A 14069-nucleotide genomic window follows, 5' to 3' on the forward strand; every position below is an offset into this window, starting at 1 on the left:
ATCTTTAAATGAGAAGGTAATCTCAGTATTTGTTGTAATAGTTCTGGTTGTTGTATCTTTAAATGATAAGGTAATCTCAGTATTTGCTGTAATAGTTCTGGTTGTTGTATCTTTGTATAAGGTAATCTCAGTATTTGCTGTAATAGTTCTGGTTGTTGTATCTTTGAATGATAAGGTAATCTCAGTATTTGCTGTAATAGTTCTGGTTGTTGTATTTTTGAATGATAAGGTAATCTCAGTATTTGCTGTAATAGTTCTGGTTGTTGTATCTTTAAATGATAAGGTAATCTCAGTATTTGTTGTAATAGTTCTGGTTGTTGTATCTTTGAATGATAAGGTAATCTCAGTATTTGCTGTAATAGTTCTGGTTGTTGTATCTTTGAATGATAAGGTAATCTCAGTATTTGCTGTAATAGTTCTGGTTGTTGTATCTTTGAATGATAAGGTAATCTCAGTATTTGCTGTAATAGTTCTAGTTGTTGTATCTTTGAATGATAAGATAATCTCAGTATTTGCTGTAATATATAGTAATGTCTGCATTCAAGCTCCACATTCATAAATGGTTTATATACAGCAAAATTCTCAGCACCCTTCAGTGTAAAGTTCTGTCTCCTGTAGATTTATAGGTCCATAATTCTGTTACATTCAAGTACATATTTGCATCTATTGTAATGAGACTTCGATGTAATATATACCGTCGGAAGCAATGACGAATAATTCTTAGAACCTCTTGTGTACTTGTGCTATCTTTAGATGCCCGAGATATTATCTTGTCAGCCAAAAATAAAGTTAAAGTCAGCAGACAATATAGTTTTGTGTCATGCATGGATGGATACCCCATATCCTTTGTTTTTCTATAATATAGTAACATTTATATACACCCTGAGACAAAAAAAGAGAAAAAAACTTTTTTGTGCTTTTATTGATTTTGCTAGAGCATTCGATACAGTTTGGAGATCTGGTCTTTGGTCAAAACTCGTATTACATACGGTGAATGGGAAGATGTATAATACTATATTTAATATGTATAAAAATGTAAAGTCCCGAATTTTCAGTGATGGTGAATATTCAGATCACTTTCCATGTAATGAAGGTGTACGACAGGGAGAAAATTTATCTTCTATACTTTTCTCTATTTATCTATATGATTTGGAAAGTTTTTTTCAGAACAAGAATATAAATGGTTTGAAATCTTTGTGAGATCAAATAGAGAGCGAGATAAATATGTACTAGTATTTAAAACTGTTTGTTGTACTGCACGCAGACGACACTGTACTTATGTCAGAAACACACGCATATCTACAAAAACAATTAGACGCTTTAAAAGAATATTGTGAGAAATGGAAATTGAAAGTCAATGTCCAAAAAAGCAAAATAGTAATTTTTTCTAAAGGTAGACCCTACAGAATGTTATTTTTAAATATGCTGATATTGTGTTAGATATTGTTGAAGAATTTACATATCTTGGTGTATTATTTTCAAGAACAGGAAGTTTCACAAAAGCGAAAAAGGCACAAGCTGAAAAAGCAGCAAGGGCTATATACGATATTTAAAAAAAGGGGATATTACATAATTTGAAATGTCAACTAGAAACTCTCCAAATGCTCTGAATTACAGATTATTCAAACGCAGTCTAAATTCGAAACCTACTTTGATATTCTAGATAACAAAAATATAGCTTCTTTTTGTAGATTTAGAACTTTGAACACAAAAATTCCTATTGAAATTAGAAGATGGCAAAATATTCAGAGAGAAAATCGTATTTGTACTTTATGTAATTCCGGTGATATTGGCGACGAGTTTCATTGTGGTTTAGAATGTTCGACAATAGACGAAAGTGGACAAACGCTGTTTAAGCATAATCTTGTAAAAAGACCAAATATTTTAAAATTTCAAGATCTCATGAATAGCAGCAATCCGTATGAACTGAACAAGCTGTGCAAATTTATACGAATAATTATTAAATGCCTATATATAGAATCTCCTGGGTAACCACTTTATGTCTCTACTTAATTTACATTTGTACTTAAATTTTACAAAATTGAGAATTGAAACGGGGAATGTGTCAAAAAGACAACAACTCGACTTAGGAGCAAAAACAGCCCAATGCCACCAATGGGTTTTCAACACAGTTTCTCCGCACCCGGAGGCGAGCTTCAGCTGGCCCCCTAAACAAAAATGTGTACTATAGTTCAGCGAAAATGCATGGCTGTCACACTAAACTCCGAAACATATAAATGAACCAAAATTTAAAAAAATACAACAGACTAACAAAGGCCAGAGGCTCTTAACTTGGGACAGGCGCATACATGCGGCGGGGTTAAACATGTTTTGTGAGATCTCAACCCTCCCCTATACCTCTAGCCAATGTAGAATAAACAAACACACATCAATACACACAGTAAAACTCAGTTTAAAAGAAGTTGCTATGTGTGTTAATTTGTTTGTATGTGTCTCTATACCATTGTACTGTTTTACGAGAATAAAGATATATATAAAAACAAAAATAAAGATATATATATATTCATAACGGATTAACGTTCCCTCCGAAGTTTCGGGTGTTTTGTTTGTTTACGAAGTGTATACGAAGACCAATTTTAGTCGTATTGTTATGCGGGAAAGAGGGGGCAGGACAGACTAAGGCAGTTGCCTCCCCTCTCCCGCTGAAGGTTAATGTTGTCGTCGCTCTTGTGTTTACATAGTCTCTGTTCGCTATCTTAACTACGACAATTTGGGGGACTGTCGTTCGCGTTCTTTCGAGGCCTCCTGGTGAATAAAACAAAGATATCTATATATGTTTATTTCGAGTCCAACCATAAGAGTAATCAGTCAAAATACATTGATATGAAATAAGAGTTTGATTCTTAAAATGAACTAGAATTAACAATCATCAAAATACTTTATTAATTAATTAAAATAGTTTATCATGATATTTATGGTAACTTTAATAAAGAAAGATTTCTATTATAAAATTGTTACATTAAAACATTACTAAGGTAACGTTTAATTTTTCATTTAACAAAAATTATAAGTTTACGAACCTGGTGAATAAAACAAAGATATCTATATATGTTTATTTCGAGTCCAACCATAAGAGTAATGTTTGATTCCTTATGGTTTCCTATTTTAAACCCTAAGAACACGTGCTGGTTGGACTTGTTTTATTCACCAATCAAAATGACTTTTAGAATACTTATTTTTATAAGAACAGTTTCTATTGGTTAGATCTCTTTTACCTTATTCACATTTTTACATAATTTGGGGTTACTATTTTTAATTACTAAATACCTTGTTTTTATGACCATTAGGGAAATCCGATTATTTTGGTTAGATAGAATTCTATGTGAACAATAGAAAAGAATTAATATATTTGCTAAAGGAAATACTTCTAAGAGTTTAAGCTGTCAAACCTTATTTATATTCTAAGTGACAAATAGGAAGAATTTCACATCAAATACTTATATATCAAAAGTTACATAACATTATAGACTTTCTAATTATATCTTTTTATACAAAAAGCTTTATACAAGAATTAGTTATTTTCTACAATTCCATAGAAGATTCACTTAGTTTTATATGAAATATTAAAATTTATTTCTTTAAATATTTTACCTCAATTTACCATCATTATAGTATCACATATATATATCACGCCTGGTAAACCATCAAATCTCAACTAAATGGTTAAGCGAGAAAAAAGTTACTGGCACTTCCTGTTGAGCTTTTCTGGTATGAAATATCAAAAATATAGATAGGATAGGTCGACTTTTCGTCAATTTATTGTCAATCTGTGAATATTTTTTTAAATAGGAGAATGTCATGCCATGAATAACTAAGTGAGAGCTTGTCTCGTTTATTACTCGGATCAATATAATATAAAATGACATCGGAATCACGTTTTCCCCGCAGGTAAGTGAGGCCAGCTCAGTGAGTTTTTGACAAAATGACAGTAGCTAACGTATACATCAGTATATATTAGTGTTTTTCTTAATCAATATGAACGCATAATAACAGTTTTTCCTATTTCTGTACGAATATGATTTTGATAAGCTGAAATTGCTATTAATTATGTTAGATTGAGATTGTCTGGTTGTGATTTTCTGGAACAATGTTGAGAGCTTCTGTTGATTAAAATTTTCAACTAGCAAATTACCGTCAAAATTCACGAACCTTCTAAATAGTGATTGTCATTTCAACTTGTTTCTAGTTTTGACGTTGTTTTGTATGATCGAGCCTTGTTTGTCTAATACAGATACTAAAGAGTGGTGATTTAGTCTAGAAAACGAGATGGAAAGTCTAGCGCGGAGTGTGAAGATTTAAAGTCTATATATATATAGCTAAAGATGCAATGTCCAGCGCTGGAGAAGTAAAGTCTAGTGCACAAGATGTAAAGTCTGGTGCTCAAGATCTGAAATAGAAAAGCAAAGGATATGGGGTATCTATCCATGACACAAAATCCGTACACGCACAGCAAAAACCCCAAAAGCAAAAGAACAGCACTTTTATTGCTGTTCTTCATCTCAAAGTCACAGTGAGGCCTTCAACACGGAGCAAAACAACGTTCACCTCACTGCAAGTTTAAGACGTTCCCTAGCACCGGCTTGAGCGTAGTTCTTTGCAAAAATATATCGGATAGACTTTGTAAGATGAAACACCACCTCATCGGGCCAGGTAAAAAAGAACATACTAGAAAGTAGAAACTAGAAAGTAATTTATAGGTATCAAATGAAAGGTGAAGGCCTGGTGATCCTTGTAGAACATATTTTGACTGATAATTTTGAATAAAACAAAAAATGTATGAGTGAATTCTTAAAATTGAGGGCAAATATTGCCTGTTTCTCAGATATGAAGTACCTGGTTTGTTGAATCAAAAGTTCAGGTATAACAAGTACGGTTTGATATGTAAATAACGGTATATTGATCTCGCTGCCCCCCCCCCCCCCCCCTCCTTAATGTTTGAGAGTGAAAAAATAACGTGGAAAGGATTTGGGGCCAAAAATAGTGCATGGTGTGTGTCTTATAAAAATTTTAGTACACAAACTGGCCTAAAATTGAGAAAATGATGTGGCACACATATAGAAGAAGTTAAAAGTCTAGCACTATATATATACCAAGTCGAGAGCTGTAGACATAAGGTGGCAACACACAGTTAGGAGTTTGATTTCGCATTTTTGGCTCTAGTTAATTTTTCAACTTTGAAAGTTATTGTGCAATACAATTAATTATTAAATAGCTGAAGAATAATAAAGTCTTCAAAGAAGGTTTATATGAACTAAAGTCATCAAGATATTTTGTTTACATGTTTTATATGTCATTTTCTATTTGACAGTCCGTTTTTCACATTCGTACCGGTTATAGGCCTATATAACCAGAAATTTTTGAAGTGTTTTCCAATAAACTCTTTGCGCTCGAACTTTTCAATACAATTTTATCGAAAAATGAGGTGAAATGCATGTTTTATTTTACATCTTGATAAATAAATGTCAATGGTTTCAGAAAAAGTATCGTTCAAATGGATTGAAATTTTAATTTGGGTCAAATTTTTAGGACATTTGTGACATTTTAATCCCCCTTTTTGCAATAATTTGTATCAAATAAATGAAGATTGTTGCCATGGTTACACCAAAAAGAGATTACATTTCACCATTTTAACCTGTTGAAAATGCTGTTTTCATACATATGCATATCATAGTACATGACATTTGTTTTTAACAGTAAGCCTTATTTGTTAGAAAGGTAGGGAGTGGGTAAAAATTATGAGTGTCATTTTAATTTTTTTCCTAACTCTGTATTGCTACCTAAAGTCAAACGCTGGGTATGTAAAGTCCAGCGCCAAAGAAGCAAGTCTAGCGCTGGAGAAGCAAGGTCAAGCGATGGAGATGTAAAGCCTAGCTCTGTAATTCTAAAGTCCAGCCCTGGAGATGTAAAACCCAGCGATGTAGTCCAGCGGACAGTAATAGTGGACGACTTCTCCAGCGGTGGAACATTGCTTATACGGCTCTGAAAGTTTAGATCTACAGACTTAACATCACCTGCGCCGGACATTACACGTACAGCGCTTGACTTTATATCGACAGCGATTGTCTTTATATCTTCTGCGTTAGATGTAACATCTCCAGCGCTAGACTTTCCATTTCAAAACCACTACATAAAAAGATTATGAATTTTGACAGTCGTATCCGACACTTCGCTAGTAGAAAGTTTTATTCGACAGAAGATCTCAACTTTGGTCCAGAATATCACAACCGATACCAGACAGTCTCAACCCATACTTTTAACTTATCCAGCTAAATAGAATCATTTTCGTAAAGAAATAGAAAAAAATGTTATTAAACGTATTTATTTATTAAGAAGAATGTTTATATACTGATATATACGTTAGCTTTATTAACGAATGTCAAAAACATTTAGAGAGCAACATTTAAAACGTCCGTGTTTTTCAACAAATGGTCCGGGTTTTTTGAACAAGAAAGAAGACATGCATTGGCTTAAAAGCTGACTTTTTCAAGTTTGTAACTGTAATTTAGCAAAGGACAAGGTTATATATTCTTAATGATTCACAAAAACATAGTACTATGTTGATCAAATTCAAACCTTTTCAATTTAATAATAACTTTCTGTTCTGAAAACATTTTACCATAACCCTGCAGTATTACGTTACATACGAAGTCGATGTGTCCTTTTTAAAACGGTCTAAGGAACCGCGTATACAGGGACTCATAATTTTTTTCAATTTCATTTCATGCTACCTTTGTTTTAACCGTCAATAATATTTTACGATTGATATATATTACAGTGACGAAAAAACATAGGAGCAAGAAAACTAAGGAAAAGGAGTAAAATTCTGACGAGACGTGGCAGCTGCGTACTGGAACATCCTGCACAGCCAAACGGACATCCCGCTTTGGCAAGGGTTTAACTGCCGGTCGGAAGAGGACCTAAGTGACCATATTTCTATTCCCCAGTCCCTCTTGGAGGTAAACAATTTTAGGAAGGTTTGTCATAAATCATGTCAGTACCGAAGAACTGACTACTGAGCTGATGATAAACTCCGGGACTTATCCAATGAAATCCAAATCGGTACACTAACATGAAGATTTCTGATTGCAAATGAACGATGTCAATTTATGAAATTTACGTGCTAATACAGCATAATCAAACTGGTTTAATAGATATAGGAAGATGTGATATTAGTGCCAATGAGACAACTCTCCATCCAAGTAACAATTTATAAAAGTAAACCATTATAGGTCAAGGTACGGCCTTCAACACGGAGCATTGGCTCACACCGAACAGCAAGCTATGAAGGGCCCCAAAAATTACTAGTGTAAAACCATTCAAACGGGAAAACCAACGGTCTAATCTATATAAAAACGAGAAACGAGAAACACGTATGAACTACATAAACAGACGACAACTACTGTATATCAGATTCCTGACTTAGGACAGGTGCAAACCTTTGCAGCGAGATTAAACGTTTTAATGGTACCAAACCTTCTCCCTTTTCTGAAACAATAGTATAACATCACAACATAGAAAGATACACTATAGATTATCAATTGGAAGGCTTAACTCAATCAAAAAACGTAAATGCATTGTTTCGTGCTTTGAAAAGTATTTTATTTGAACCTTTACATTGTTAATGTTTATTCTTTTAATTTCTGACAATGGTGCTTCATTACTGTGTGACCAAGCATACCAAACGCTTGACCTAACTCCTATTGACAGTAGGTGCATTTGAAAATTTCCGTTTCTATGACGATAAAACATATTACCATCAAGACAAATAGTAAATGAAACATTTAGGATATATTTTCTGTTAAAAAAACACACATATGTACCCGCTTTACACACTACGTATACGTACGTACGTCTCAATCCAACATGTCTGAACTCACATAAAAATTGTTAACATCATGAAATATTTACTGTATGAAATCCATATCGGTACTACACTAACATAAGGATTTCTGAATGCAAATGAACGATGTCAATTTATGAAATGCACGTGCTAATACAGCATAAATGATTATCAAACTGGTTCAGTGCATTGTGACGTGCTTTGAAAAGTACTTTATTTGAACCTTTTCATGTTTTTTTAAACGTAAATGCACATTTTAAACCATAGGAGAAGTTTGTTTTTCACTCGATAAAACAAGGACGCACTCGAAAAAACACGGACTGCTCTCGAAAAAACACGGACATATAAAAATGAATTTACTCTCCAAAATGCCCTTTTCAATGCAAAAACAAGAATTTTTGTAAAGTAAAATTTATTTCATATTTTATACTAGTATTCCATTTTGATTTCAAAAATTTTCTGGTTTGGTGCTCTAAGAGTTATATGGGACTTTACTTCAAATTTGAGTAAATATTTCACAGGCTGTACCTTAACTTGAGTACGCTTAGACTGATTTACTAGAGACTTTATATAATTGCTAAGGGAACAAACTATAACATAAATGTAACATTTTAACATTTTTTAATAGTATGGTGTTTTGTTTTATTGATTAACTTTATTTCCAATGGATATTAAATTCCCCTTATTTTCAATTTTCAAAGGCTACTTTTTGCACGTATATAGGCAAAATGTTGTTTGGACTGTTGCCATAGCAACGCACATTATACATGGAAATTAAAGACATCATTTTACTCATCTACCCGTATTCTGATTATAAAGGACCACAAAAATGAATTTTGTCACATTCATGATTCTTCCATTGGATTATAGTCAAATATCTTTTTTTTTGTTTTGTTAATTAAACATCAAGTTTCCATCCGGAACAATATGTATACATTTAACTCATCGTTCATTCTGTAGACCTTCTTTGAGTTTTTGATAATAAAAAAATATCATCTGCATATAACAAACTTAAGATGCTAGTTTAATTAGCATCACCAATTATTAGTGGGTGAGTATTTGCATGGTTTATGTCATTAACAAGGCCGTTTGTATAAAGATTAAATAACATGGGCCTATAAAGAACATCCACAAGTTTTTACTACAAGTCCATATAAATTATTTGCTTTAGCCATTTTGAAATTTAATTCTACATTTAGTTTGTATGTAGTTTTATAGATTAAAAAATAGCACAGTGAGAGAAATTTTTAAGTGATAGTTTTTTTTAATTCTTTTAAGCCAAGCGAGTAAATATACGGACCAAGCATGGTGGAGGGCCTCATATCACACTAAAGGCCTGGTTTTTTTACACTGTTTTTTTTTTAAATCAAACTAGTTACTGGTTAAAAACAACCTGAAATATGTTTAAGCTTAAACCATAAACATGTTAAAAGGGAGAAAAAAACGCAACGGTTGAAGAAAAATGTTTAAGCTATAAATCATTTTGAAAATATCTAAAACATGCTTTTGATCCCGGTTGAAATGTTCTTTAACCATTTAATCGCATGGTTAAGACCGACCCGTCAAAAAACTGTTAACCATAAAAATGTTTAAAACCAGGTTAATGGTTCAGAATAAAAAAAACAAGCCTAAACTTGTAAATGGTTAAAAAAAAACCTGCTATAAACCATAAGTATGTTCAAGAGAGAAATAAAACACAACGATTGAAGAAAAATGTTTAAGCTATAAACCATTTGAAAATATCTAAAACATGCTTTCGATCCCAGCTGAGATGTTCTTTAACAATTTAACCGCGGGGTTAAGACCGATCCGTCAAAAAAACCTTTTAACAGTTAAAAAGTTCAAAACCAGGTTAATGTTTCAGAATTAAAAAAAATAGGCCTCTAATATTTATTATTATGTAAATTGAACATTTGATCTTTCTTGAAGAGTTTGTAAAAGAACTGCTCAAAACGTAAAGATAGTACAATGCTAGTATGCATGTTAGGCTGATTGGTCTGTAGGAAGAGGAAGAGTAATAGCTGGCTTAATTTCCCAGGGTTTCTTAGGAATTTTACATCCGATAGTGCCATTTTCCATTCTGTTGGTATTTCCCCTTTCTGTCATATGTTGTTCATCATTACCGCTATAGCTTCTGTGTTCATCCCCTGCATGCTTGAAAAATTCAGCAAACTGCTGATCCGGGCCTGGGGCATCCCTATACGATGGCGGTATATAACGCGGCTTCTACCTAGTCTTTGCTGATTTCTCTATCAAAGCCATCTCTGTGTTGGTCTGTTCCACTACCTGGGGCGAACGATAATAGGTCGAAACGTCTAAGATAAGGGTGATACTGAAATGTTTGCAATTGGTTTATCGTTGAGCTAATTGTGTTTTCTCTCTTTGTTATATATATCTTTATTTCTCAACAAACCATTTACAGTGGAATGGTACAGAGAACACAATATTAGTAACAAATCAACATATATGAGAGAGATGTCAGCCCGGATCACACAACACCTTATCAACAATTTTGATAAATTTACAGAGTTTCGAAAGTATCGATTTTTTTACAGGTCATAAGATCTCCACATTTAAGTGTATTTGGACGTTTTGAAAATTTTTCTCGGATAAATAAACGTCGAATGTTGGCAAATTTTCTGCATGACATTATGTAATGAAATTCGTCCCCAATTTCATTCAAGTCGCAGAATGGGCAAAATCTTTTTTCACGTTGGATATTTTGCCATCTTCCTTGTTCAATGGGTAGCTTGTGATTTGTTGTCCTAAACTTGCAGAGTTCAATTATTTCGTTGGTTTCTAAAATATAAAAATAACTTTTAAATTCAAGTTTTTGTTTGAATAGCCGGTAACAAAGTGATTTTGACGAGTTTTCCATTTCACTATGCCAATTTTGTTCATATTGATCTTTCATACTTTGAACAACTGTTTTTACCAACCATCCCTTGTTCATAAAAGTTTGTGTGTTCCATACATATGTCAATCCACAATTACTAGTATTGAGTATACTCGTTATACTCGATAACCATGGAGACCTAGTCCAGCCCTGGCCTCAGTGACTTATTTTCAACTTTTTTTTTTTTTTGTCACTGACAAAAAAAATAAAAATTGAAAATAAGTCACTGAGGCCAGGGCTGGACTACATGGAGACCCTACATTATTGACAATTTTCAATTGGTAAATCAGTTTGTATGTTATAGAGGACAGTTTCGAACTTTCACCCTCAATTAATTTTGCCCAAAATTATAGAATTCTTGTTTTTATTTGTATTTCGAGAGGAAACCTTCCAAGTTCGCCATATACCATAAAAGACCGTGTTGACGATTTAAGTTGTAAAAGCATCTTACAAAACTTTAAGTGAACCCTTTCAATGATATCGTTGTTACCTGTTCCCCATATTTCGCAACCGTACAAAAGACGGCGGGCATCACCATTTTATCAAATAGGTCTAACTGTATTATAATAGACATATTGTGTAATCTTTCTAGCTTTAAAACCTCATACATGGATTTTCGGCTTTTACGAGAGGCTTCTTCCTTTGCTTTTTTTTTAAAGTTTCCATTACGGTTAAGTAGAACTCCCAGATAGTTAAAATCTTTAACTGTCTCTATTATGTCTCCCCTATACCTCTTTTGAAATTCCCGTATTATTTCATAAAAAACACAGATAGAATAAAAATTTTACTGAAGGTATTTCTTGTCCAAATTGAATGATTTCCCCCCCTTAAGGATGTACTTAGGTGAGGTTTAGGAATTTGTGTCAGATGTTCGGACTCCTTGGTTTTTTCCTTTAATACAGGGTAAACTATTTTGCCCCATAACCCCCATTTTTCTTTTCATTTAAGACTTCAATAGCTCATTTCAAATGTAAGCAGATTCTTGATTTATTTTCTTTCGATTTGAGACCCAAATAATACCAATGCAAATATAAGGTCTTTTCCCGCCATTTAAAAAACAAATATCTCGAAAAGGAGCTCCATAACATATCAATATTTTTTGCTTATTTTGATCCTTAACTAATGCTCTTATGACTTATAGTATCAATTTTTTTTTGATTTCACCTTAGTACATCCTTGAATACAGAAATTTCTGCAGTTTCTTGCAAACCAAGGAATTGTATATTTAATATACAATTCCTTGTGCAAACTTATGAAATATTTATATGATTTACATTTTTAGTGAAATCAAGGATTTGTATAGTATGGTTTATAGCTTAAACATTTTTCGTCAATCTTACTATACAAATCCTTGGTGAAATCACTGTTTAAAGACAAAAATAAATTTCTGAACGAAGAAATCATATGGTTATATAGGGAAAAATTGCACTTAATTTTAATATTCATATACAAATATTGATTTATCGGTAATGACCGTGATGTCTTAAAAATATTTCATAAACAGAGACATATACAATATGTGTTTCATATGAATTCATAGGGGGATTTAGGATTGGTGAAACACTTTTGACCCTAGACTGTACAAATACCGACTGTAAATCGTTTATCGGCATATTTCAATGAACTCCATGTGATGAAAATCTCAGTGATCATCGGTTTATCGGATTGTTTTTATGTTTTTTGTGCTGAAAACAATTATGTTTCGTTCACATCCAAACCACATAGAAACTTAGCAGTTTCCATTCCTTGCAATTTCTTTAATTTTGTTTTGTTGTAAACTTTGATTAATTTTTTTCTATCGGGACGAAACGACCTGTGGCGAACAGGAATATTACGACGGAATTTGGGACGAAACGAGCTAGTTCGTCCCCAATACACACGTGTAGAAGAGCACATGGTGAAGCACACAAAATGGTTAAAAAGAATAATAAAACGCAGTCATTAAAATCTAAGGTAAAAGAGTTCATAAAGGAAGTTTATAAATCAAATACGAATGGAAACAAGTCGCCACGACGTGACTAATTCAAAATAACCATGTTTTTTGAAACTCAAACTTTTATTTGCACAAACCCATTTGTCAATTACATTAAATGGTTATGAAATGAAATACAAACAATAACTGACAATTGTACAATTAGCTGATTTTTTGTAAAAGATAATGATATTCACTTGTGATTAATAGAATAATAGTGAACATACAGGTTTGAATCTATCGTCAACAACCTGAACAGGACTTGGGGGTTATCCCACAGGCACTTGTCTCTGATTTTTTTACATATACACCTTAATATAACACAAGGTACCCAACTCACATTTCTGAGAAATGACACTCTGTGACAAACTTACTTTATATTTGATTCCACGGCTGTATATCCCACTGAAACTTGTTATGTTGTAACTCTAAATTGAATTGTCTACAAAAGGATGTACATATGACAGGCTTATTTCTGCTGTCAGAATCATTCGTAGAAGGCCTTCCAAGTTGATAACTGTTCAGTTTTGGTGTTTCATACTGATGAATGTGTTTTGTTTTACCTTTAAGGGAAGCAATGCTATCACACTTCACCTACCTGAAGAGTAATCATTCCATTATGACTTACAACACATACCCTGGCTTTTGCATAAAAAATTCCCAATTGGGATAAAAATTCCCAATTTGATGGTCAAGGGACCCATGTAAAAACAGCTGGTATCATCCCTGAGTCCCCACAAATTACTATCACCGGTGAGCACTGCAGCGCGGCGTGAACTAGCTAGAAGGATCTGGGGGCATGCCCAGAAAAATTTTGAAAAATTTTGATGCAAAATCATGCATTCTGCATGTTCTGAGAGCTTTGAGAGTCATGTTTGGAAGATACCAAATATATAAATTCTATAGGTGATTAGTAATATTGAACACAATAGTATCAGGTCCGTTTGCCCCTGGGTCTGTTCGCAGCCTATTTTTATTCAAATACCGATTGAATTATTATATGTTTTTTAGATACATTTTCATTAAATAAATTTAGGAATTTCAAAATGAAATTTTTTTGGGGGGATTTGATTTGATAAAGACTGTATAGACCATCAGGCAAACCAGTTGACGATTTTCTGCCACAGTAGACTTTGAACTTTGATTACAATTGTGACTGTTATAACTAAAACACGATTAAAAAATTTTTCAACACAAAACCAATAAAAAGGGTGCGAACGTGAATTTGGGCGAACGTACCCAGATTCGAACACAATATATGTTTTCTTCATTTATTAAATCAATCTCTTGTAAATACAACCACGGTCTGTCCTTGGTCCAAACATTGAGATATTTACGTT

At 33.0% G+C, this 14069-nt stretch overlaps 1 protein-coding gene across 1 annotated transcript in view; it reads left to right on the plus strand.

Annotated features, from left to right (window-relative positions):
- Positions 1-12617: 12617 nt before the first annotated feature.
- Positions 12618-14069, plus strand: part of LOC127709792 (nucleolin-like) — a 33598-nt gene continuing 32146 nt past the window's right edge. Inside the window, exon 1 of the mRNA XM_052215432.1 lies at positions 12618-12710. Coding sequence (XP_052071392.1) covers positions 12669-12710 — 42 coding nt within the window. The 5' untranslated portion in view covers positions 12618-12668. The remainder of the gene's footprint in view (positions 12711-14069) is intronic.

Source organism: Mytilus californianus, unplaced genomic scaffold (assembly GCF_021869535.1).
Source record: "Mytilus californianus isolate M0D057914Y unplaced genomic scaffold, xbMytCali1.0.p SCAF_7, whole genome shotgun sequence".
Taxonomy (NCBI): domain Eukaryota; kingdom Metazoa; phylum Mollusca; class Bivalvia; order Mytilida; family Mytilidae; genus Mytilus; species Mytilus californianus.